The following is a 23,207-nucleotide window of genomic DNA, read 5'->3' on the forward strand; positions in this document are numbered from 1 at the left end:
GCTATTTCCAAAATATCAAAAAAAATTGATTTACAACCTTTTGAAACTTTAATTAAAAATATAAATAAGCTATGACATTATTATACTAAATAATGGATACTATAATACACATTTTTAATTTTTGGTTAATATTGATATCAAACGCTACTTTATAACTATATAGAATGTTCCCAAAGCAAGCTTGTATTGACCACTTAAAAACGATATAGTTTTAGTATGATAAATCTAAAATTTATGAACCCTAAAAATTATACTATTATTTAGAAAGTACACCATAGATTAGTGGCAATAGATTTCAAATGGTCTAGATGGAAGCTTCTGTTTCGTAAGTCTGATTCTAAAATTAAATAGGGGGATTTATGAAACATGCCGGAGGCTTATTTATTTCAGTATAATTAGGATAGAAATGTCTTGTACAGAATTAAACCAAATCTTAAAAATATTTAGTTATAATACACAACATTCCAAATTGTTTATTTAATACTCATGTCATATGAATAGCTTTGGTATTATTTATTCAAAATTTTACAAAAAATCATAGTGACCCATAAATTATTTTATAATAAGGACTTTAAAAGTTTCATTGGATTTTAAATTTATCTGTTAGAATGACTATTATTGTTATTAATTTATATTTGTGGGTTGGTCGGACGTATTTGACAGCCGTTTCACAGTGGCATTATACACATTTATCATGAAGATCACTTTGGTAATCGTATGTGTTACTTGCTGAATATAAAAAAAAATAGGCCAATCGCGTATCCCGAAAAATAATAATTTTATTTATTTTTGCTATGTATCTATCGCAAAATTATAAAATAAATTTTAAAAAAAATAAGAAAAGTTCAGTAGGTGGGAAACTATTAATATTCATTTTCATGTCATACTTTGTAATAAATCAAATAAAGTAGATAAACATTATTAAGTTATCAAATTTATTGCTTAATATTTCATTCGAAGAATTTTTACAATATACAAGGGCCGGGCTTGAAAAATTTTTTTTAAAAAAAACCCGGGCTGGGCCTGAAAATTTTTATACAACATGAATTATTATATTCGTCAATTAGATATGGTTATAATGATTATATATAGTTATGATTAATATAATGTTTGGTGAAAGTTAACACTAGCTAACACTCATAGTATCTTATTACATAAAATTATAGTTTTCCTGCCATGGAATAAATACGCAAAGGATTAAATACATTATTATATAATATATGTTATATTATTTATTAATTAAAATATCCGTTTTATTTTTTTTATAAATACAAAATTAATATAATATATTCTCAAATATTATTTACACAAATTTTTTAAAGTATCAATTTATAATATACTAAATATCTGTTTAGAATAAAAATAAATAATAAACCGCTCGTTTTGAGCCGATTTTTAAACGGCTAACTCAGTTTTTTATCCAGAAAAATAATATGCAAGCCTGAAAATTTTGCTCATAGCAAGAGCAAAGGTCTAGATATATAGTATCGAAATTTCGAGGCTTAGTTAATATATTCTGGCGAAAATATTGAGTTAGCCGTTTTTAAAAATCGGCTCAAAACAAGCCGTTTAACAACATTAGCTAATACGCTTGCTTTTTAAATGATAATACTCGCCGAAAAATATTATAAAATACCAAAGAGGTGAATTTTTTGTATATACCAGGTTGAATATAATTGTAAAAAAATCCGGGCCGGGCCCAAAAAATTTTTTTTTAATATCCGGGCTGGATCGGGCCTAAAATTTTTAAACCCGGGCTGTGCCGGGGCGAATTTTTTTAATCCGGGCCAGGCCGTACAAATGGTACCTCTGCAGGTCTCTGATAAATATATTTAATTATTAACAATCTGTAAAAATTCTAAACTTTTTAAAGTAATAATAAAATATTTTATTACCTTTTTATTAAAGAAATGCAATCCTTGTGGTAATTATTCAAAAAAATCTGAATCACTGTTATCAGCCTAATATTTGAACATTAATTAAATCCGATTAATTGAAAACTGATAGCCTATAAAAATACAAGCATATATCAATAATAAAATTTTGATAATTACAAAGAATAGAAAAAAATATGGGAGATTTTATTATCTAAGTTATAATTTAGTTATGGTGGTACAAAAAATAAAAAAGGTATAATACATAATTTTAACAAAATGGGGAGTTCTTGTCAACAAAGAAAAAATTAGGCACAAGAACCAAACAAAAGATTTTATATATGAGTATACATAATACTTGTATTTTGTGTTAATGCAATTTGATGCAATCTACGAGGAAGAGACAACAGATGCAAGTTTCAGGCGTTGAAATCCTTAAAATGTGTATCATGACGGGAAAAGATATCTGCAAGCTATAGTTCAGGTCTTAAGCATCAACTACAAACATATTAGAAACTTGCAAAATTTAATTTTTGGTCCAAGCCCAGAGATGAAATCTCAAACTAAAAATATTTATTTTAATGTTATGCCTTATATTTAAATCAGAGACCATCAGAGGTTTCATTTGCACGGCCCGGCCCGGATTAAAAAAAAATTAGGCCCGGCCCGGATTTATTTTTCGAAAATTTTTTACGGCCCGGCACAGCCCGGATATTTAGAAAAAATTATTTTGGGCCCGGCCCGGATTTTTAAAAAAATATTTTTAGGCCTGGCTCGGAATTTTTTACAATTTTATTCAACCTGGTATATACAAATACCTCTGGTATTTTATCATATTTTTCGGTAAGTATTATCATTTAATAAGCAAGCATATTAGCTAATGTTGTTAAACGGCTTGTTTTGAGCCTATTTATAAAAACGACAAACTCAATATTTTCGCCAGAATATATTAACTAAGCCTCGAAATTTCGATACTATATGTCTAGACACCTTTGCTCTTGCTATGAGCAAAATTTTCAGGCTTGCATATTATTTTTCTGGATAAAAAACTGAGTTAGCCGTTTAAAAATCGGCTCAAAACGAGCGGTTTATTATTTATTTTTATTCTAAACAGATATTTAGTGTATTACAAATTGATACTTTAAAAAATTTGTGTAAATAATATTTGAGAATATACTATGTATTTATAAAAAAAATAAAATTGATTTTAATTAAGAAAAAATATAACATATATTATATAATAATGTATTTAAAATCCTTTGCGTATTTATTCCATGGTATGAAAACTATAATTTTATGTAATAGATACTATGAGTGTTAGCTAGTGTTAACTTTGACTAAACATATAACTATATATAATCATTATAACCATATCTAATTGACGATTATAATAATTCATGTTGTATAAATTTTTTTAAGAAAATACGGCCCGGCCCGGGTATTTTATTAAAAAAAATTTTCAGGCCCAGCCCGGCGCGAGTTTTTTTAAAAAAAAATTTTTCAGGACCGGCCCGAATATATTTTTAAAATTTAAAATACGGCCCGGCCTGGGCTCTGATATTTATACTTTTTCCTTATAAATAGTGAAAAAAAATTTAAGAAATTTTTTGTTTGTTGAAAGATTTACAAATACTCTAAACGTTAAATTTATAATAATTTTCTAATTCTTAAGCCAATATATTAAGATAATTAAAATTTCAATATATAAATTGGCAACAGATGCTAAAATTTTAAGGAAATTAACTAATTATACATTTTATACAATAAATATTTTTAGATTGAACATAATATATTTTTTAATCGAATTATAATGTTTTTTTTTAAAAAAAAGAGCCTTTGTTTTAGAACCTATAAATTTTTTATTTTTTGTTCCTTTAATTTTCGTTTCAATTAATTTTATTGTAAATGTCAAAAAATATTGATAATCATCTGCGATTGGAGAATATAATATATTTAATGGCCCATAGAATGAACAATTTATGGAGAGATATTCAGTGTGTTAATTTAATCAGGAATAGATTTGATCTTATGAAACAATACATGAATAAAAATGATATCTATATTGAATATAAGAGAAGTAACGGAAAGAACTTGCTTCATCTTGAAAAAAGAGAAATATTAAGGTTAAAATCTTACGCTTGCCTCATACCAAGTGTTAATGAATTAGATAATATAACAAAGGAGATTATGGGCGATTTCAGAAAAGAAAAGTTATCGTATAAAAATGAAAACTCAAAACAGGAATCGAATCAAAAAAATATGGATACTCTAGATGACTCTGGGAGTGAAATAAATTTTAGTATAAGTGGTAAGTTTAAAAATATATATATATATATGCACGGAATAAATACTATTTAAGAATAAATATTTTAAAAGACAGGCACTTTGATGTCTGCTAATTATTCCTATTCCAGTGCCGATAAAAACATTTTTAAAAAATTTAAAAAAATTGCAGATAATAATCATGACTCCAATGATGAGCCATATCCTAATGATTCGATTGATTTAAAGCAGTTATTTTCGAAGGAATCTGAATCTGATACGAAGACCAAAAAAATAAGGGACTATATTACACGAAAATTTAATTCATCAATGAGTAAACTAACAACGTTGGTCGGAGTCGATGAAATCAACAGAGATATTTATGATGTTTATGATCAGCACTCGATTTCCATCATTGAACCAAATGATGACCAATTATTACAACAACCTATTTATAAAAGCTGCAGTGTCTCATATAATCATCCCTTATATAAAGAAGTTTTTTGGGATTAAATATATCTGTAGCGTTTATGAAATGGAGATTTGTAATAATACGATATGCGATATATATTTTATTTTTTTATTTCGGGCAGATAAATTATTTTTAAATTTTGATATAATAATTTATAAATTCTTTAAATTTTATTATGCTAATTTATTAATCATTAAAATTTTACGCGAAATTAAAATATGCATTTTCATAAAAAAAAAAGATTGTTATAAATAGAATTTTCTTCGTTATATTATAATATTTTTTTGAAAGTTCGAATTTAAAATTAGTTCAGATTCTCAATAATCAAAAATGCCATCAAATGATTATTTTCACTTAGCCTAGAAATAGGCACGTCATAATTTCATGTTACTGCGTCTTATTGAATTTATAATAATTTCCGAACTTGGAAATATATGAAACCTATATTCATTTTTGAGTAGAATATATAAATCCCCCTTATAACTTTCCCCATCTTTTAGAGTTTTCCCTTTTGTGCAATTCCTGTTTCTAGAAGTTTTAAAAAAATATATTCTCGATTTTAACATTTTCCAGAATTTCATTATGAATTTCTATTCCTCTGTCCAGTGAAAATTGAAGCTTTGATGTAACATGTTTGATGTCAGATATCCCTACTTATTTCTTTTAAGATCCTGTTTCTTATATATGTTGGCTTTTTGTATTCCAATTACACAAAACAATGATAACTAATACGGGGTTTCTATGATAAATAAAATTATCACTATAAGACTGCCTGGGTATACTTATGTTTTATTGTGTTTAAAAAGATTTTTTAAAATTTGATATTTTACATTGGAAAGCTAAAACAGGTTCATTTTTCGGACAATTATTAATTTTTATAATACCTGAAGCTGGGGGAAGCGAATGCCAAAAGTTTCAAATCATTTATTTTATGAAAGCTATTTTTTTTCACTATTTCCTAATATATCTTTTACATTGATATCTATGATGCATGTGAATAGGTAATAGCAGCGACCAAAACCATTTTATAAATATATATATTAACACTACTCTCTACCTCTTTAATCCTAGGCACCCTTGGACAAAATAGCTTCCTACTCCTCTTCATTCTAGATCTTCTATCTCTGACACTTAAAAAATGGTGATGATTTCTCTGTAATACCAAATTTAAAATCGTAGTATTATCGCTCTACTTTTTCCTTAACAACAATGGTTATTTAATAATGTTAAGTAGCATCTAAGGTTATTTTGGACAAGTTGTTGTTTACTTCCTTGTTTGAATCGCCGCCACAAAATAATAATTTTATACTTAGATTAACCCATGATAGCAGACCTTATGAACTCTGTAAAAATGCATCTAGCCAATATCAGCATTTTGTTCCCCAGTATTGGCTTAGACAATTTTTAAGGCTAGGTAAGCCTATGATAATTATTTTGGCTAAGTCTAGCCTAAGTTGGTTAAGGCTATGCCTGAGCCGATTTAGTTTAGCTAAGGTTATGCCTGAGCCGATTTATAAAATAATGTTAGGATAAAATAATGTTAGGTTAAGGTTATGAATAATTTAAATAAGAATAATGTTTGCAAATACATCTGTGGATCATCTCATTTTAACGTTTTACTATTTATTTATTTTTTACCTTAGTTTTTTTATTTAGACTTTTTTAAATTTTATAATAACGCCTGAGATTTCCACATTTTTACAAATGATATTGACTCTTACATTAAAATCTTGAATCTCTTGAATCCCTTATTTGTAACTTTTCTTTTTTATAAAAAAAAATTTGAATATTAATTTTTAATTCATTTTTATATTTTAGCCGTTATTTATTTATTTTTTCTTAAATTTTCTTTATTATTCACGATTTTTTTTTAAATTTTCCTTTTATTTTATTAACTATTAAATCAATTATTTCATAAATGTATATTTAAATTCCCTTTTTTTTTAATTTTGAATTTATCGTCCCATATATTTCCAGAGTATTATTTGACCGATAATAGCCGATTTCTTTTTTGTTTCATTTCGATAGATTTATTGTCAATTTGTGCTAATTTATTTTATCAAGTTATACATTTATTTTATCATAGCTCCCTTTTCATTCTATCGGATTTTATCTTTATCATCTATTTTTCATTTTTATTCTGAATTTTGCTCTTCGCCACTTTAATATATGGACTAATGAAGATATTGATCAATATTTATTAGATAATAATCTATTATTAAATTAATGTTTGATAAAAGTTATAATAATTATTATTAGAATAAAACATTCTATTCTATTGAATTACACTAGCGTATTTATTTCGGACAAATGTGATAAATAAATGTAAATTGGAATATATATGCAATAAGATTTAGTAATCGGTAATATTTTTGAAAAATATTTCAGCCGATATTAAAAATTTTTGGCCTGGTGTATGGGAGGGGAATTTATGCCATTGGGTAGTAAGCAGTGTAAAGCGTAATCCCTTGAAATTTACAATTTGATTGAAATTCTTAATGGACGATATCTGCTACGCTCAAATTTCTTCTCGATAATTTTCGATTTACTTATGTTAAATTTTTAATATCCATACTTATTTTATAATTGTACTCTTATTTTTGATTAAGACAAACCAATTATGGGTGCTAGTCCTATATATTTATCTTTTTATATCTTTAGCAAATTTTTTTTAAACAAAGCAATAGAAATAAAATAATGACTACTTCTATTTTAGTATAAGTTATATAATGCCAATTGGTAGTAAAAGTTAAATCTGACAGTCATGTTAGCTAAGAAAATTTTGTGGTAGGTTTCATGCATTCTACTAAATGCTCATCTACGGTGCTAGCCATATGTTTTTTAAATAATGCCTCCTCCACCTACTAAAGAACCTATGGTCACTGGGATCTCGCCTAAAGAAGGTCCGCCAGGAACTAAAATAGCCATTAGAGGTGAAAATTTAGGCAATAATGCTAGAGATTTAATAGGTAATAAGAAATATTAATTTTTATAAAACTTAATATTATTAAAGCCCTAAGAATATGTCAAGTTGATTGTTTATTAACTGCTGAATGGATATCTAAAAATAAAATATTAGCTAGAACTGGGCCTTGTAAAGGGAAAGGTGATGTTATTGTTGTAACTATATCTGGCGGTGTTGGAACAAGTACAGTTCAGTTTAGAGGATTTTTTGAGCAAGCAGGTAATAATTTGATATACAAATTGTTACTATTGTTTTATTATATAAATTTAGGGCCATTACAAGAATCGGCAGTATGGGTAGATGAATCCAAATATTTTGTGCCGATAGGACTTCCAAAAAATCAACCACTTTCAAAATTAGAAATTACTAACTTTTTGGATGATCCACTTAATTTAGTAGCTGACATCAAAGGAAAAGATAAAATGTTTATATTTTTTTATTAATATATTAATTATGGTATTCACTGAAAATGAAGATAATTATATTTAAAAAAAAATATTCACATAACAATATATTTCTTTTCTTTGATATTTTGAACTTTTTTTAAACATGTTCCTCCTATTTTTTAGCCAAAAATATCCCATTGATGATATACAAGAATTGTATCCTGATAATTCAGGTAATCTTATGCAAGAAAATTTTTTACCATCATGGTACCTTTTGGAAAATCATCATTTTAACAGGTATATTATATTTTTGTTGCATGCATATCTGGAGCTTATCACAATTTTTAAAAGCTAGATTTTTTAGGCAAGGAGAACTTAATAAGTTTTTCTTATGAAAATGTACTAATTATGCACTTTTAAAATCTATTATTAAATAATATTCTTGTTAGGCCTATTCAAAAATGAATATCAGTTAAAGTGTGAATTTTCCTTTTTAATATTTTATACTAAAGTATATTGATATTGTATAAAAAAAATTATCACACATTATTAAGTTGAAGATTTTTCCTCATAATATGGTTTGTTAGCCCTAAAACTAATCAGAGGTAAGCTGATCCAGCATCTACATGAGTGGGAGGGGCAGAAACAGTTTGCATCCAAAATTTTTTGTGGGTGAGTAGGGGTAGGATTTAAGGGTGGTAGACTATGGCTAGGATAAATTTAATGGGTTGTTATCTATCAAATCTTTAAAAATGTATTGTTATATAAATTAACCAAACATCAACCAAATCTATATATGGCACACAATCATAGACATTGTTTTCCAAATAAAACTATTTTTGTATCATTTTTGTATTAAAAGGGTTAAAAATTCTATCAGTAAACTCATATTAGTGCAAACAATATACTACAGTGGTGTTGACTAGATTTAATGTAAAACATTTCCATTTTTTAAAATTTATTTGAAAATAAAAATTGGTATAATCAATAATGTGGGAATATCGGCACTGAAGGTGGTGAATTTTTTTAGAGGGGTAGACAGATTTTTATGGGCGTTTGCATCCAGTGAATATCCTGCATATCGATGCTGAGTTGATCTAATTATCAGATTAATATTAATCTGACCACTATGTTTTGATATTATTTCCTTTACCTACTATTTTTTCTCCAAAAATATTATACATAATGAAATTTATGAGTGTTTGAGTATATGTACTTTATTGATGAATTAGAGATCTGTAAAGTCAGCTTGAAAAGCCAGCCATTGGGATAGGTATGATCCAATTATAAATTTATAAAATGGCTGTTGTAGAAATAGATCAAAGAATATATTATATTAGATACATTTAAAAATTTAAAAAGTTAAATTTATAAAAAATAGCAAAAAATGTTTTTGTGGAAATTCATATAATATTTGTTATTCTTCAAATTTTCTAAACAAATATTTTTTTAGATTATATTTTAATTTAAAAAAGACTCAATATTGGTATTGGCAAAAAGATGTATTGGTTTGTGCAACCTCTGATATTTTTATATATTAATTTAGACAAGTGGGTAATATTGTAAGAAACCTTAATACCCCCATTTTATTAAATTTGAAAAGTAATTTAAAAAATTTTTAGAATATATTTAATATATTACTCGTTTTTAATTCTACTCCGAATCATTCTAATTATTCCAAACTAATCAAATATTTAATTTAATTGTAGCATATAAAATTTAAGTTTATTCTAAAAATTATAAATATCCTCTTGATCCTATACCATAAAAAAGGGAGTGATTCAGACTGATGGTTAGTGTTTTTAATAGGTTGGTTGCATAAAACCCAGGGCTTGGGTATAAAAATCGTACTAAACCAACTCTGAGCATGAACACCAAGCACAGACACGGGTTTCAGATCCAGGGCACAAACCCATATATTTTAAGTTGTTTTTCTTGACTTTATAAAAGCATGTATGGTTGATTGAGGTATCTATCGATAGCTAATTAAAGATCCATTAAATAGAAAGCAAGTCAAGTGCTTCCTCTCGATGGGTAAAGCAATTATTGGGCGGGATCTGAATAACTTGATCAGCGTTAAATATTGATATGATAATGGTTATCGAATAACAGTTGTAAGATTATATAATAATATTCAGATTCGCTCTACCATAATATAGTGCGGATCTAGATCTTATTGACAGGAATAATTTTAACTTTTAATTATATATAAATTCTATATGGGTATTATATTTTGAATACAATGTTGTCCTACTCAATAATCACCAATGTCAATGGGAATTGGGCCGGGAGGGTCAAGAAGGTTTACCTTTATTAGATATAAAATATTAGGTATCTTCTCCAGTAATTTGGTAAAATCTCGCATATCCTTATATTGTATTGCTAACTTTAACTTAACTCAGATTTAAATTTCTAATAAGTTTATTAAATCAAGATTATAATATAATATTAATACTGAAGTGGTGGGGCCTCAATTACGGGTAGTAGGAGACACCTCGCCAGTCTGTCCTTGTGAGCGTATGTGCCACGTAGTATGTTAACTTTAAAAAAAACTTAATTAAAAAAACTCGAGAATGAAACGAAAATTATTTAACATCAAACGGACAAGTATTTTATAAAAAAAATTCTATTTTATCATTGTAAAAAAATTAATTAATTATAAAAATTTATAAACTAAAATATAAGATCCACCAGGTAAACTTAATAATTAGTCTCTTTTATAAAAAGCGCAATTATAAATTAAAATAAAATTGCAAGTGAAAAAGAACGTTTTTGCGAAGAGGAGTTGTGTTAGCTTTTTGCTCCTTTCCCTTTAGCAGCTGAGAAATGCTGGCTAAATGGTTACCCTTTTATTTATTGATTTAGTCTGTACATTGTGAATATCTTTTAAGGGTCATATTTTCCCCTATTTTTGACATGAATTCTTGGATTAAACTTAGGTTTAAATACTTTTCTACCGATTCCCTTTCTTCGAGAGAAAGTAATCTTTTTTTAGGAAGAGATTCAATTTTTTTAAAAAAAATCTATTTATACGATTTTTATAAATTTATTTTAACGTATAATTTTACTTAAATCATGATTTGTGTGTTTATCAACCATTGACACAATTTTTAGGAAGTATGTAGTTGTAGTGTCCTTGTGTTTAAGGCACACACTAAATTTAAATAAGCACATTTTACGGAATGTTGATATATTCCTTATATTTTTTGAGCATTATTTTTTGTATTAAGCCACCATATTTACTAATAATCCTTTTGATATTTAAGAAGATTTATGAGCTCTTCAGGGTGAGGAGCTATTAACAAGGTAAACCTTGCAATATATAAATTAACTAAGTTTAATTGCTCATATTCTTCAATCATGCTAGAAAATGAAGCATATCACATAAATATTGCTCCAGGATGTGTCATCTGTAAATAAAATATGAATATTTCACAATTTATTATATAAAGTTAAATATTCAGGTATTTTTAAAAAAAATATCTAATGGATTTATTTAACGTAGGATTTGGGTCTAAAAATCTGGCAAGCTCATTTAAAAATTAAGATTTTATTATTAATTATAAGTAGGATAAGGGATATTATCATAGACTATTTAAATCTAGAAATATAATAAGTTAAGAAAAATTATAACTTTAAAAGAGTTTTGTAATGCACTCTAGTTCCTAGTATCTACTTCGGCAGGTTTATTGATAAAATAATTAAGAAAAATTATTGCTTTTATGGTTGTTCTGAAATATTATTAGGTTTATTTTTAATAAAATGGAAGTATTAATTTTTAAACATAGCGGGTTATCATCTGAAAATGAATTGTCATGTGATAAAATGTATGATTATTAATAATATCGGGGTTAGTTCTAGCCACGGCCCTTTTATTATGGGTATTGATATATAAAATGGAACCTTATTAAAAACTTATTTTAAAAATATCATTTTGTTTTAGTTTAGGATTTTAAATTTAAATATAGATGGTCACTGAAACTTATATTCAAATTCTAACAATTTAAACGTAAATTTGTGCTAATAAATTTTTTTCATAGATAATAAATGGACTATAGTTTGATTTTTAAGTAGAAATTTTAATATAATTTTTAAAAATATAATTAAAAAAATTTAAAATTAAAAAAAATAATAATATGCCATCTTGCGGATTTAATATTATAGATTTAAATTTTAAAATATTAATTACTTTAAAGGTATTTAATAAAAATATTTAAACCCCTACCAGAATATAATTAAATATAGAAATTACTTTTTATAATTACTCAAAATAAAAGATAGGGGAGACTGGGGTTAGGTAAACCCCGGGGCTTGGCAAACCACTTAATCTCATTTTAAAATTAAATACACCAGAAGGTTAAAATTTTATCCTAATATAGTTTTCATTAGTATACATCTAGGACAAAATATATTTTGAAATAATTAATTACTAAAAATTTTATTTTTTCAAAAGATTTTTACATAACAGAATTTTAATTTTTATTAAAATATATAATCATTTATATGTAAATTAAATTTTATTACAAAGTTTAAATATTCTTCTATAATTTGGGTAAGTTTTATGAGTATTTATCAAATCTAGATATTATTTCAATCATGATTTGTCAATTTAGAGTTAGCGGGGTTTGCTAAACCATACACGTCAATTATGGCAATTAATAATGAAAAAAATTTCAAAATCTTGAAAAGGCAATTTCATGGCTGTTTATGTTTGGTATTTAGGATTTATGCTAAGAAATCTTAATCTCCTTAAAATTCATATTTTTTATGTCCAAAATGTTTATTAAATTAGCCAAAATTAAGTTTCAATTTTTATATATAATTAGCTTCAAATAAGTATTATGATATTTTGAACAATAAAACAATAAAATTATTCTATACATATCATTATTAATAAATAAAAATGCATTTCAATTTATTATGCCCTAAAAAACCCAATGGTTTAGGAAGCCCCTTGAAGTGGTTTGCCTCACCCCGCTATTGGGGCTTGTTGAACAAAATTTTCACTTTTACAAAAAATTAAATTTAAAAAAAATGATTTATATTCTTAAGATTATTTATAAGGCACCTTTATAGAGTATAGTTTTAGGTATCCAATCACATATTATTTTTTATATTATCTATAAAACAACAAGAGCTATAGCCAATTTTGTAAAAATTCGTTCGACTAACCCCAGTCTCCCCTATATGTTATATAGCGTGGCGTCTCTAGTTTCTATATAAAACTTTTCTTTTAACTATCACGTTGTCCACTTCAACTATTAATTCAAACTACAAATTAACTTGATAATTTAACTTTATTATTTAACCAAAAAATATTATAATTTTTAAAGCGAAGAAAATTAACTGTAAAAAAATTACAATTTCGCTTCCCTTTTATAGGGAAGCACAAATCATCACAAAATAATAAAAATTTCTCATATCTCTAACTAATTTTTGTATAAAAATAACATATCAAAAAAAATTTAAACACACTTTCAGAATGATTTCGCCAAATTTAATTATTATAATTTAAAAATAAAACGCGAATATATGTATAAACACGACTCATCATTAGTTTCAAAAATCATTGAATATATATTGACGTCTTCATTTCCCCAACAATTGACTCACTTATGACATTAACAATATGTATTCTTTTTTATAAACAAATTTAATTTCTCGTCCACATAATTTTCGATTACAGTGAAGTGAAACGAGTATTATTATTTTTAAATATACAATAAAGTAAGATTTTAATTGAAATTAAATGTGGATAAAAAATAAAGATTAAATTAAACGTCATGCATGTTTAAATATTAATAATAAATTATGTTTTAAATTTATATAGTGTTGTTAAACTGCTCATTTTGAGCCGATTTTTAAAAACGGCTAACTCACTATTTTAGCCAAAGAATTAGTACCTAAGGCTCCAGATTTCGCTAATAGATTTCTAGACCTTTGTGCCATCTATGAGCAAAATCTTCAGGCTTGAGTAATATTTTTCTGGATAAAATATTGAGTTAGCCGTTTTGAAAAATTGGCTTAAATCGAGCCGTTTAACACACTAATAATTTTGTGATGAAAAATGGCAGTCACATGCATTTTTTTTATATTTTTGAAGTTGCTTTATTTTTTTTTAAGTTATTTACTAAGATAATTAATTTTTTAAGAAAATATTTTTTTTATTAAATTTAACTTTAATTTTAAAAATAAAATTAAGTTTTTTTATATTTTGGAAGTCAAGTTTATTATTAATTTTTATTTTTTTATGAAAAGGATAAATTGAAGATTATATATATTTTGATTTCAGAATAGGCAAGAAAAAAGACGTTTGTTTGTAACCAACCCCCCCCCCCCCCAAATAAAAACGTTCCAAAAGTATTCTAAATATCCCAATTCGAGCTCAATCTTGCCAAATTTATAAGCTGATGTTATCAATTGTACTTATGTTATGTAACATACATTTCTAAAATTAGAAAAAAATATAGCAATGAAATTAAACAAATCCGGCATAAAGTTCAATTCTGAGCTAGGATGGTATAGCTGGAATTAATCGCTCGGCTAACCAACATAATAATTCATTTTAGTCCTATTTTTTTGGTATTTCTAAGCCCTAAGTGGTCTCGATTAAAATTTTTTAACCCTAAGCTGAGAACCATAGAAATTGTCATGTTTATATTTTTGGTAAATATTTTTTATAATAAACAAAGCTTAAATGAGATTTATTTATTTTTTACTTTTTATTGGGTGGGTCTGTGCTCGGGGTTCGTGCTCAGAGCTGGTTTGGTCAATTTTATAGACCCCCAACGGGTCTGGGTTTTGCACAACCAACCAATTAACAACACTACCCCTATTTATAGATTGGGTGATATATACTTATTAATTTATCATATTTTAATATTGAATATATCTATTAATTTAATTTTTATAACTTGTTTATATCATAAGAATAGAATCTAAACTCAATTAAATAGAGGATATAAAAAATTTTAGCCGGTGCAAACTTTTAATTAAATTCCTACCTAGATATTTTTATATTTAGTAATATTGACATTTATGACTTACATGTTAACATTTAATATAATTTTTTAGTTTTACTTGTAAATTTAAAATAAACAAAAATATAATTATAACATAGTTTTAGAGTATTGAGAGCATATTTTTTTTATATTCTAATTCTTATAAATTTATTTAACAGTTTGCTTCAAACATCAAAACGATTTGGTATGGCCTTAGCCACAATTGACTTTTTTATTTTTAAGAAAGACTATTGGCTTAATATGTGATAGTTAAACAAATTTTTTAACCTTTCTATTTAATGAGATATAATTTCATTGTTTAATTGATAAATTTTAATAATCAATTTTTAAAAAAAATTATTTTGCCATTACATCCACTATATTTTTAACGATTCCTACCATATTTTAACCTGCCTGCATTCATTCCCTTCCACGTGAAAAACTTCAACGAAATTCCATCTTAATAGATTGAATAAGATATACTTTACACATGCTGGAATACATTTCTAGTCAAATCAAATTTATTTTTAAATTTGAAAATCGCATTCCATAAAATATTAAAATTGAAAGGTTTCCGAATCTTGATGGATTCTATTATTCCAATATTGATTTAAATCGTATTCTAACACTAATATTCTTACATTTTTTTCACTTATAATGGGCTTTTCCACCTTGTTTTTAGCGTTTTGATTTATTCCCCAAACATCTTATAGTTTACAATGTTTAATTCAATTTATCACATTTCCCATTTTATTAACGGTTATATTTTTTTACGCCAGTTACGAAGAACTCAAAGCCGGTTTGGAATATCTCAAGGCAAATGTTAACCTCAAGACTGAAGGCCCCTACTCCTTCATAAAGACGAATCTCACCGCTTTCCTGGGTTGCTTAGATTCTTTAGAAAGTTTGTGATTATATATATAATAAAATAAATTTAAAAAACTTACACCTACATCGTAATCTTATTGATGAATGAATGACTTATAGTTGATGCTTTTTATAACAGTTTAATACTCTCTCTTCCCCATAATTAAATTAGGTAAAGGAAAATTGATTTTTAATATATATGTATATAGCTTTTTAGTCACATGGTGTTGAAAAGATACATATTTATTGGGAAAAGATACTTATGTATTGGAAAAAGACACCATGTGATTGCGATATATAATTTTATAAAAGTATTGAATAGTATCTAGATACTTGCCCATTCCTTGATAAAGCCATACTATTTTTCTAATCAAATTTATCAATAATATATTTTTTGGCCAAAATTATATTAAACCAATTTTTTCTTAAACAAAATTTAAATAGCGCTGAATCATAAAATGGAAGAAGACGCTCAAATTTTTTCCCCGCAAGCCTCTTACAAATTGTTCGATCAGCTGGAACACCAATTATCACGTTTTAAAATGTTTTTTTTTCTAAAAAATGCTTTATAGAATGAATAAACTTGCAATTAAATATCCAGAGATTACCACTTCTACATGTTGATCAGATCCTTATCCCTCCCCTTTCCCTAGGTCCATCTTTTCCTGACAAAATCGTATTAAAAATACATATCAAATTTTTTTGCCTGGATTATGTTAATTATAGAAGCAAACGAAAAGGCCAAATCACTCTTTTCCGACATCTTGGGTAATAAGGCCAAAGCTGATTCGACTCGAAACGCTTTAGCATTGATCAATAGGTTTAGAATCTGTTTCAATCTCCCCAGAGCTCTCACAAAATGGATAGCCAAAGGTTTGTTACACTATAAAATGTATTTTTTTTCTGTTCTAACCTTAATTTAAAAAAATTTATTTGAGATTTATAAGGTGCTTACTGTTGTGATTATTAGTGCTACCTATTTTTTTTTATTATGATTATGGATTTTAAGGAAAAATAAATAAAATGATATGTTTTTAACAATTATATAAAAAAAAATTGTGTTTAAATAAAATAAAATTAACGTTAAATAAAGGACATCTATGAAATTTATGATCTAATACAATGTTATTATGGGTAGTGGCCATCAACCCCAACTCTTTATAAAATAATTACACCAAAATGGTTTTAAAATAATAAGTTATAATCAAAAATATTTAAAAAAAACTTAATTTTTTTAAAGTCTATATCACGGAGGGTAGGGCCCATGTTTAGTTAAAATAATATTATATAGTAAGTCTAGAGATTTGGCAAAGATATCTAAACTTTTCTGCCATATACGAACGAAATCTCTAGGCTTTACATAATATTGTTTTGGCTAAAAGCTTAATCGGGTCGTTTTTAATAATTGACCCAAATGCGGTTTTTTGATCATTCTGATGGTATTGCCTCGTTTATGACGATGACGAAAAAGAGTGATACCGTAGCTTAAATTACATAATACTAAATTATACATCTATATTATTTTTTACGCATGAACGCCGCATCGCGTTACCATTATCACGGTTATGCCTATTCAAAAAAATTAAAATATTCGATTCCGAATACGATCATTTATTTAATTCGAATAAAACGAATTATTTGGAATATTTAATAAATTGCTTTTAATAAATCTAACATTTGCCATTTCTATTTGATAACCGGCTAATCTAACAGGTGATGTGATGTGATTATATAAAAGGATTAGCACAAATTTAAAAATATTTGAAGTGAAAATTGAAGTAATACTTAAATTTTTATTTGCCATATTTTGAATCGGTGGAATGGCACCTACCCAATTATTGAAAAAGGTTTATTGTTAAAGCATGCAAGTCGATGAAGTAATAACTAATATTATAAAGCTTCAAGAAAAGCAATTATCAGAGGTAAACTAAAATTTATAAGTGGGGAATAATATAATACTTTGTTAACATATAGGAGGAATAGGAGGATCTTATAAAAATTAAAGCTATCCTATTGCCTTTATAGGAAACTACAAATATGGTATGTGGGGGAGAATTATCTTACTTATAATTTGTTTATACCCTATTATATTCTAATTCTTGAACACCTAAAAAATGGATTTCTATAAATCTTTTAATTATGGTTAGCATATGATATTGGGCCATTATAATTTAACTACTGATGATGCAATAGAATATTTTAAATCAATATCTGCTGATTATGATATTGATATATCCAAGTTAATGGACAAATTTAAAGAGATTTATAACAGCTACATAATGATGAAATTTAAGAAAAGAGATTAGACCTTGTTTTAAAACAAAATAATCTGTGTGAAATTGATTTTTAACTGAGTGAGCCAAGATCAAAGAGTGATACTGTCCCACTAATGTGGTGGAAGGCAAATGCATGTCGTCCCCATACTCTCGAAAATGGTAAGGGATTACTTATCTATAGAAGGAACATCAACTGCTTGTGAAAGACTTTTCCCAGTTGGAACTAATTTGTTGTGAAAAAAACGCATGTCATATAAAGGAAGAAAATATAAAAAAAACTCTTTGCCTTAAAAATTAAAAATTAATTTAAATATACATTTTAATTTTGTTTATAACTTTATTACATATATTTTATCATCAGATTATTATGATAATTTATTTCTGTTTAAAATTAAATTTGTCAATATATTTGAGTATGATTTATTTTATTATGAAATAATCAAGCCAATATAGGTATAATTTATAAATATTGAGCGAAATAATGAAATCACCACCGCTTTTAACTTATATTTCAAAAAATATTATAGTTGTGATATCTGCTGTTATTTCGCTAGCGATTAATCTGGCATCGCTTAAGCGAATCGGGCATACCATAAATTCAGCGTAACCCTGAATTCATAGTTAGCGTGAATTCGCGACGAAGTATACATAATATTATGCATTTTTTATTCTTCGCCGCGAATTCGTGCTGTGAATTTAGGGTAAACGAGGAAAATTAGATGTTCATGGAATTAAAATCAAATTCTCTAAATTATGAAAATAAAGTAATAAACATGTTTTACCTTTATATATCATAGTAGGATGGATAAAATATTCTGGTCGTATCGCTATTCTTTATCTGATTCGTTATTTAATTTATATGTATTTTTTTAAATTTTATATAGGAGATTACGCAATGGCCATAAACGATTACAATCGTGCTAAATCTCTTTATTTTTACAATGTTCCCATCACTGGCTTAGTTCCCAACGTTCAAAATACTAGTGTCAGCAGTTCAGGGGGATTAGCGGACATACCTATATTTAAAAGAGGTTATTCCTTAAATTTATCTCTTAAAATATCTATTTAATAATATAAAATTTTAGTAATTTATCGTCTGCTTTTTTTTCATTCCTTTTTATAGTGCGCCCAAATTGAGCGTTTGCGTTTTACCGTACCTTTTTAATAAAAATAAACTTAGCGCATCCCTTGTTTAAATTGAGGTTGTCATTATTTTTGTATCGAAGAATTAAAACTTTAAATAAGTTATAAAAATTGGTTTTTGTAAATTAATTATACTATCGTCTGACTTTTCATCTAGTCAATTTCTAAATATTCCTTTTAAGATACGCTAATTTTTTTTTTACATTTTATATAACATTGCATTGCAAAATGAGTGAATGAAGAAGTATTTAAAAAAATCCAATTTGCATTTTATAAGTGTTTTCTAATGCCAAGTGATAATTTGATCAATTTGCACGACACCATTTGTAATAAATTACTTACCTTTGCAACGCAGCATTTGAAACGCTCAGTTTGTGCCCACTTACTATATCATATATTATTTTGTATCTATATCTAATCTAAATGATCATCTATTTTAAAAAAAATTTGATTTTTAAAAGTATTTGATATTGCCGATTCTAAAATGGACGGTCTCAAAAAATTGCTACGAAATAGGCTGTTCGATTACCCGTCTACTCTCGAGGAACAAAAAGATATTTTGAAGTTTAATAATAAAAACAAAGGAAGAAATTTTAATTTAGTTTGAAAAATGTAATGTATGTCCAATACGATCTAACGATCCTCGAGGGGCTACAAATTTAAAATGGGAGAAATATGATTAGGCCAAATATTTAATATTCTAAGAATCTTACAAAAGTGCTCATCTAGGAGATTTAAAAGACGATATTTTTTTTTTATTAAAAATTCTAACTTGTAATTTTTTGATTATTAAATTTAAAATAAATATATAGATACCTGTTGGAAATCGATACTAAAAATGATTCCGCTTGGGAAAGCATCACGAAAATGGCCTCCTGGCTAACTCTTTTGCTCATTGATTGCAAGGATAGGAATTTTAAGACATGTTTATTCAAAATATTATTATATATAACCCCCTCATTCATAGTTAGTGCGAATTTCGCGGCCAATTATATAAAAATACGCGGTGTATTCTCCTCCGTGAATTCGCGTTTACCGTGAATGCAGGGTAATGGTTTTGATATGCGAATTATAAAATGCTTATTTTTTAATTATTCAATTTTTAGTTTTGAACCAATCTCACGGTGCCACGAGTCGTAAAGTTAGTCAGATTCAACTGGGCAATCCAACAAGTTACAATTTAATATTTTATTCTATTATGGAGGAGGGAGGGGGGATTTAATGTTAGATAAAATTTAACGATGAGTCAATATTTAAATTTTTGTTTGCTGCCTGAAGATGTTTCATTTTCTTAGACACCCCCTCCTTAAAAATGGAACTTTATATGATCTATCCAGTAAAATTGCTACCAGCAATATATTAATTAATTATAATGAAGTATAAATTTTATTGATAATTTTTTTTTTTTGATAGGATCGGATATTTACACGAGTATAAATGCCAATAAATCGTCTTCGAATTTATTAAATCTGGCACCTTCGTTATGCGAAGCCAAAAGCGCGCCTAATCTACATTACAATCGTTTATTTTATATTTATAATTTTTTATTTGCCTTTTATAAGGGTGTGGCATGATCAAATCAAATTGGTTCAAATCACGATTTTAATTGATGTTTTGGTATAAAAATCATGATTTTGAGAATTAATTCTTAAATAAATATTAGATTTTTGTTTAAAAAAAACATTTTAATATACTTCGTTTGAAATAAATTTTCCTTACAGGTTTTAACTAAATAAATTACTAAATTTTAGCGTTACGAAATATTTTATACGTTGTGCTTTCGTTAATCCCGAAATTATTTTTTGAGTGTAACTTTTATAAAATCTTTTTTTTAATAATTTTAAAATTTAAAGGAAATATCAAAAATCAATTATAATAATTATATATGTTTTTTTAATATTAATGTTAGAATCATGCAGGGCTGACCCTATGGCCCTAAAAATTATAAAGTTATATTTCCTTCCCATTCTGCCTTTTTTTTGCCTGATTGAATATTAAATATATAAAAAAAAATTTAATAGGAAATATTTACTATTCATTTTCATTTAAATATTTAATAATAGATAGAATAAAAATAAGATAAACATTAAATTGTCAAAGTTATTGAATTTAATGACTAACATTATAATAGATTATAAAATATATTTCGAGTTTGAGATTTCTTTTTCATATATGTTTTGAAAATTCGGGTTGCATCAAGTCACTGGATGGGTGGGTCTGGCTTAGATCCCCCATAAAATTTACTTCAGTCTTGGGCGGGTTTGGGCTAAGAAAATTGGATTTTTTAGTCTCCGACTAAAAATACTTTAAGTGCAGTTTATGAATATTAGTTTCATTAAAATAATTTAACATTTTTAACATTAAAGAAAATTAATTAGATTATATACACAGGAATCAGAATGTATTAGATTATCATAATGGGTAAATGTTAAATATTTATAACATTGTGATATATTACATTTTAGTCAATTCAGTATTGCTAATTTAACAATGGTTTTAATTATAAATTTAACAAGAAAACAGATGTGATATAATGTCATGAATGCATGTTACCTTAATAACTTTACCTCTTTTCCTTTAGGTAGTATTTTTTTATTTTAAAATCGTAATTAAATTAAATAAATCCTTTTTTAAAAAATTTTTTTGTAAAAAACGATCACGATTTTTGCCAATCCTACTAAAAAGAAAATGAATATATGGATGAATGACAGGTGGATAACCAATATAATAGGAGTATAAATTAAGTTGAAATATAATATATATATTTGCTCCAGATACAGTTATATCTTTAATATTAATTTTTTTTCTCTTCTTTTAAACCTATTTATTCAAAGACGGTTCTAACACCAACCTTAACAACATAAATTCTACCCCTCTCATTTCTCTTTACATCGAAGAAATATCGTCTCTCATGACTCAGGGATTTTACGATTTTTGGCAACTTGGTCAAGCTTATTTCTCGGGCTTATTGTATTTTAATAAAGATGTAAATTTTACATACCTTAATTAATATCTTACCGAAATCTAAAACCGGATTATATGTACAAAGTCGGGCGGACTTTAAATATTTAATTGTTCTCATACATATCATAGTAGGTCTTAACCCCTCCCCCACATAATTTTTCTAGTTAATAGTTCGCCGAAACATTCTTAAGTCAATAATTTGATAATTAATTTTATAAAATAAAATATTTTTAACAAAAAATATATTTAACTTAATCAGCAAACCACCAGCGCTGACAAAGCCTTCAAAGCAGATCCCAACAAATTTTCTCGCTTTAAAGTACGATTTTTTAAACATTTAATTCTATACATAATATTATTTTAATGTATCTAAGTATAATTTTACTTTTGTAAATGTTATTTAAAATCATAATACCCAAGGTATTTTCTCATCTCTAATAATTTATACAAAAGTCTAATTTTACTACCAGAAACACACCCCTAATCAAACGTTAAAGGAAAATTTTTAATATCTCAATCAGTTGTTTCTTTGATCTCTTTAATAATTTATTTTTTAAATTTATTTTCATTTTTTTAAATTCAATAATTTCTCTTTATTTTATTCAATATTTTGTTTTCTTTATTTTGCCTCTTCTAGTACCTGACGAACGACATAGTGGCTCTATACTGCGATTTGGTCAGGGCAGTATTTCTTCCTTCCACTCTTGCCCTTAACCCGGTTCAAAGGCGAGAATCCGTACTTGGAGACTGGTCTGAATATGCTGGATACATTCTCACCGACGGCATTGGCTGGCTCAATTCTACCCTAAAGGATGTCAGGTTTTAATTATTTTCTGACCTTCTAAATAAAATAAATAAATTATATATATAAATTAATATAATTAGTCATATTCTTAAATATGCTATATTTTTTTAAAGACACTATATTTTACTCAGTGCACTATGCTTTTTTAATACAATCATGTTTTTATTATCAAAAAAACACGGTAAAAACTAC

General features: G+C 26.3%; 1 protein-coding gene across 1 annotated transcript in view; it reads left to right on the forward strand.

The window, feature by feature from the left end:
• Positions 1–7,401: 7,401 nt before the first annotated feature.
• The window catches only part of LOC135925767 (exocyst complex component 2-like), a 28,750-nt gene continuing 12,944 nt past the window's right edge, over positions 7,402–23,207 (forward strand). Inside the window, exons 1-15 of the mRNA XM_065461237.1 lie at positions 7,402–7,577; positions 7,622–7,792; positions 7,844–7,997; positions 8,143–8,256; positions 15,740–15,864; positions 16,272–16,361; positions 16,554–16,700; positions 18,988–19,134; positions 19,708–19,810; positions 20,059–20,171; positions 20,353–20,418; positions 20,660–20,767; positions 22,081–22,232; positions 22,470–22,529; positions 22,848–23,029. Coding sequence (XP_065317309.1) covers positions 7,457–7,577; positions 7,622–7,792; positions 7,844–7,997; positions 8,143–8,256; positions 15,740–15,864; positions 16,272–16,361; positions 16,554–16,700; positions 18,988–19,134; positions 19,708–19,810; positions 20,059–20,171; positions 20,353–20,418; positions 20,660–20,767; positions 22,081–22,232; positions 22,470–22,529; positions 22,848–23,029 — 1,853 coding nt within the window. The 5' untranslated portion in view covers positions 7,402–7,456. The remainder of the gene's footprint in view (positions 7,578–7,621; positions 7,793–7,843; positions 7,998–8,142; positions 8,257–15,739; positions 15,865–16,271; positions 16,362–16,553; positions 16,701–18,987; positions 19,135–19,707; positions 19,811–20,058; positions 20,172–20,352; positions 20,419–20,659; positions 20,768–22,080; positions 22,233–22,469; positions 22,530–22,847; positions 23,030–23,207) is intronic.

The sequence above is a fragment of the Gordionus sp. m RMFG-2023 genome, chromosome 3 (assembly GCF_954871325.1).
Source record: "Gordionus sp. m RMFG-2023 chromosome 3, tfGorSpeb1-WG-v2, whole genome shotgun sequence".
NCBI lineage: Eukaryota > Metazoa > Nematomorpha > Gordioida > Chordodea > Parachordodidae > Gordionus > Gordionus sp. m RMFG-2023.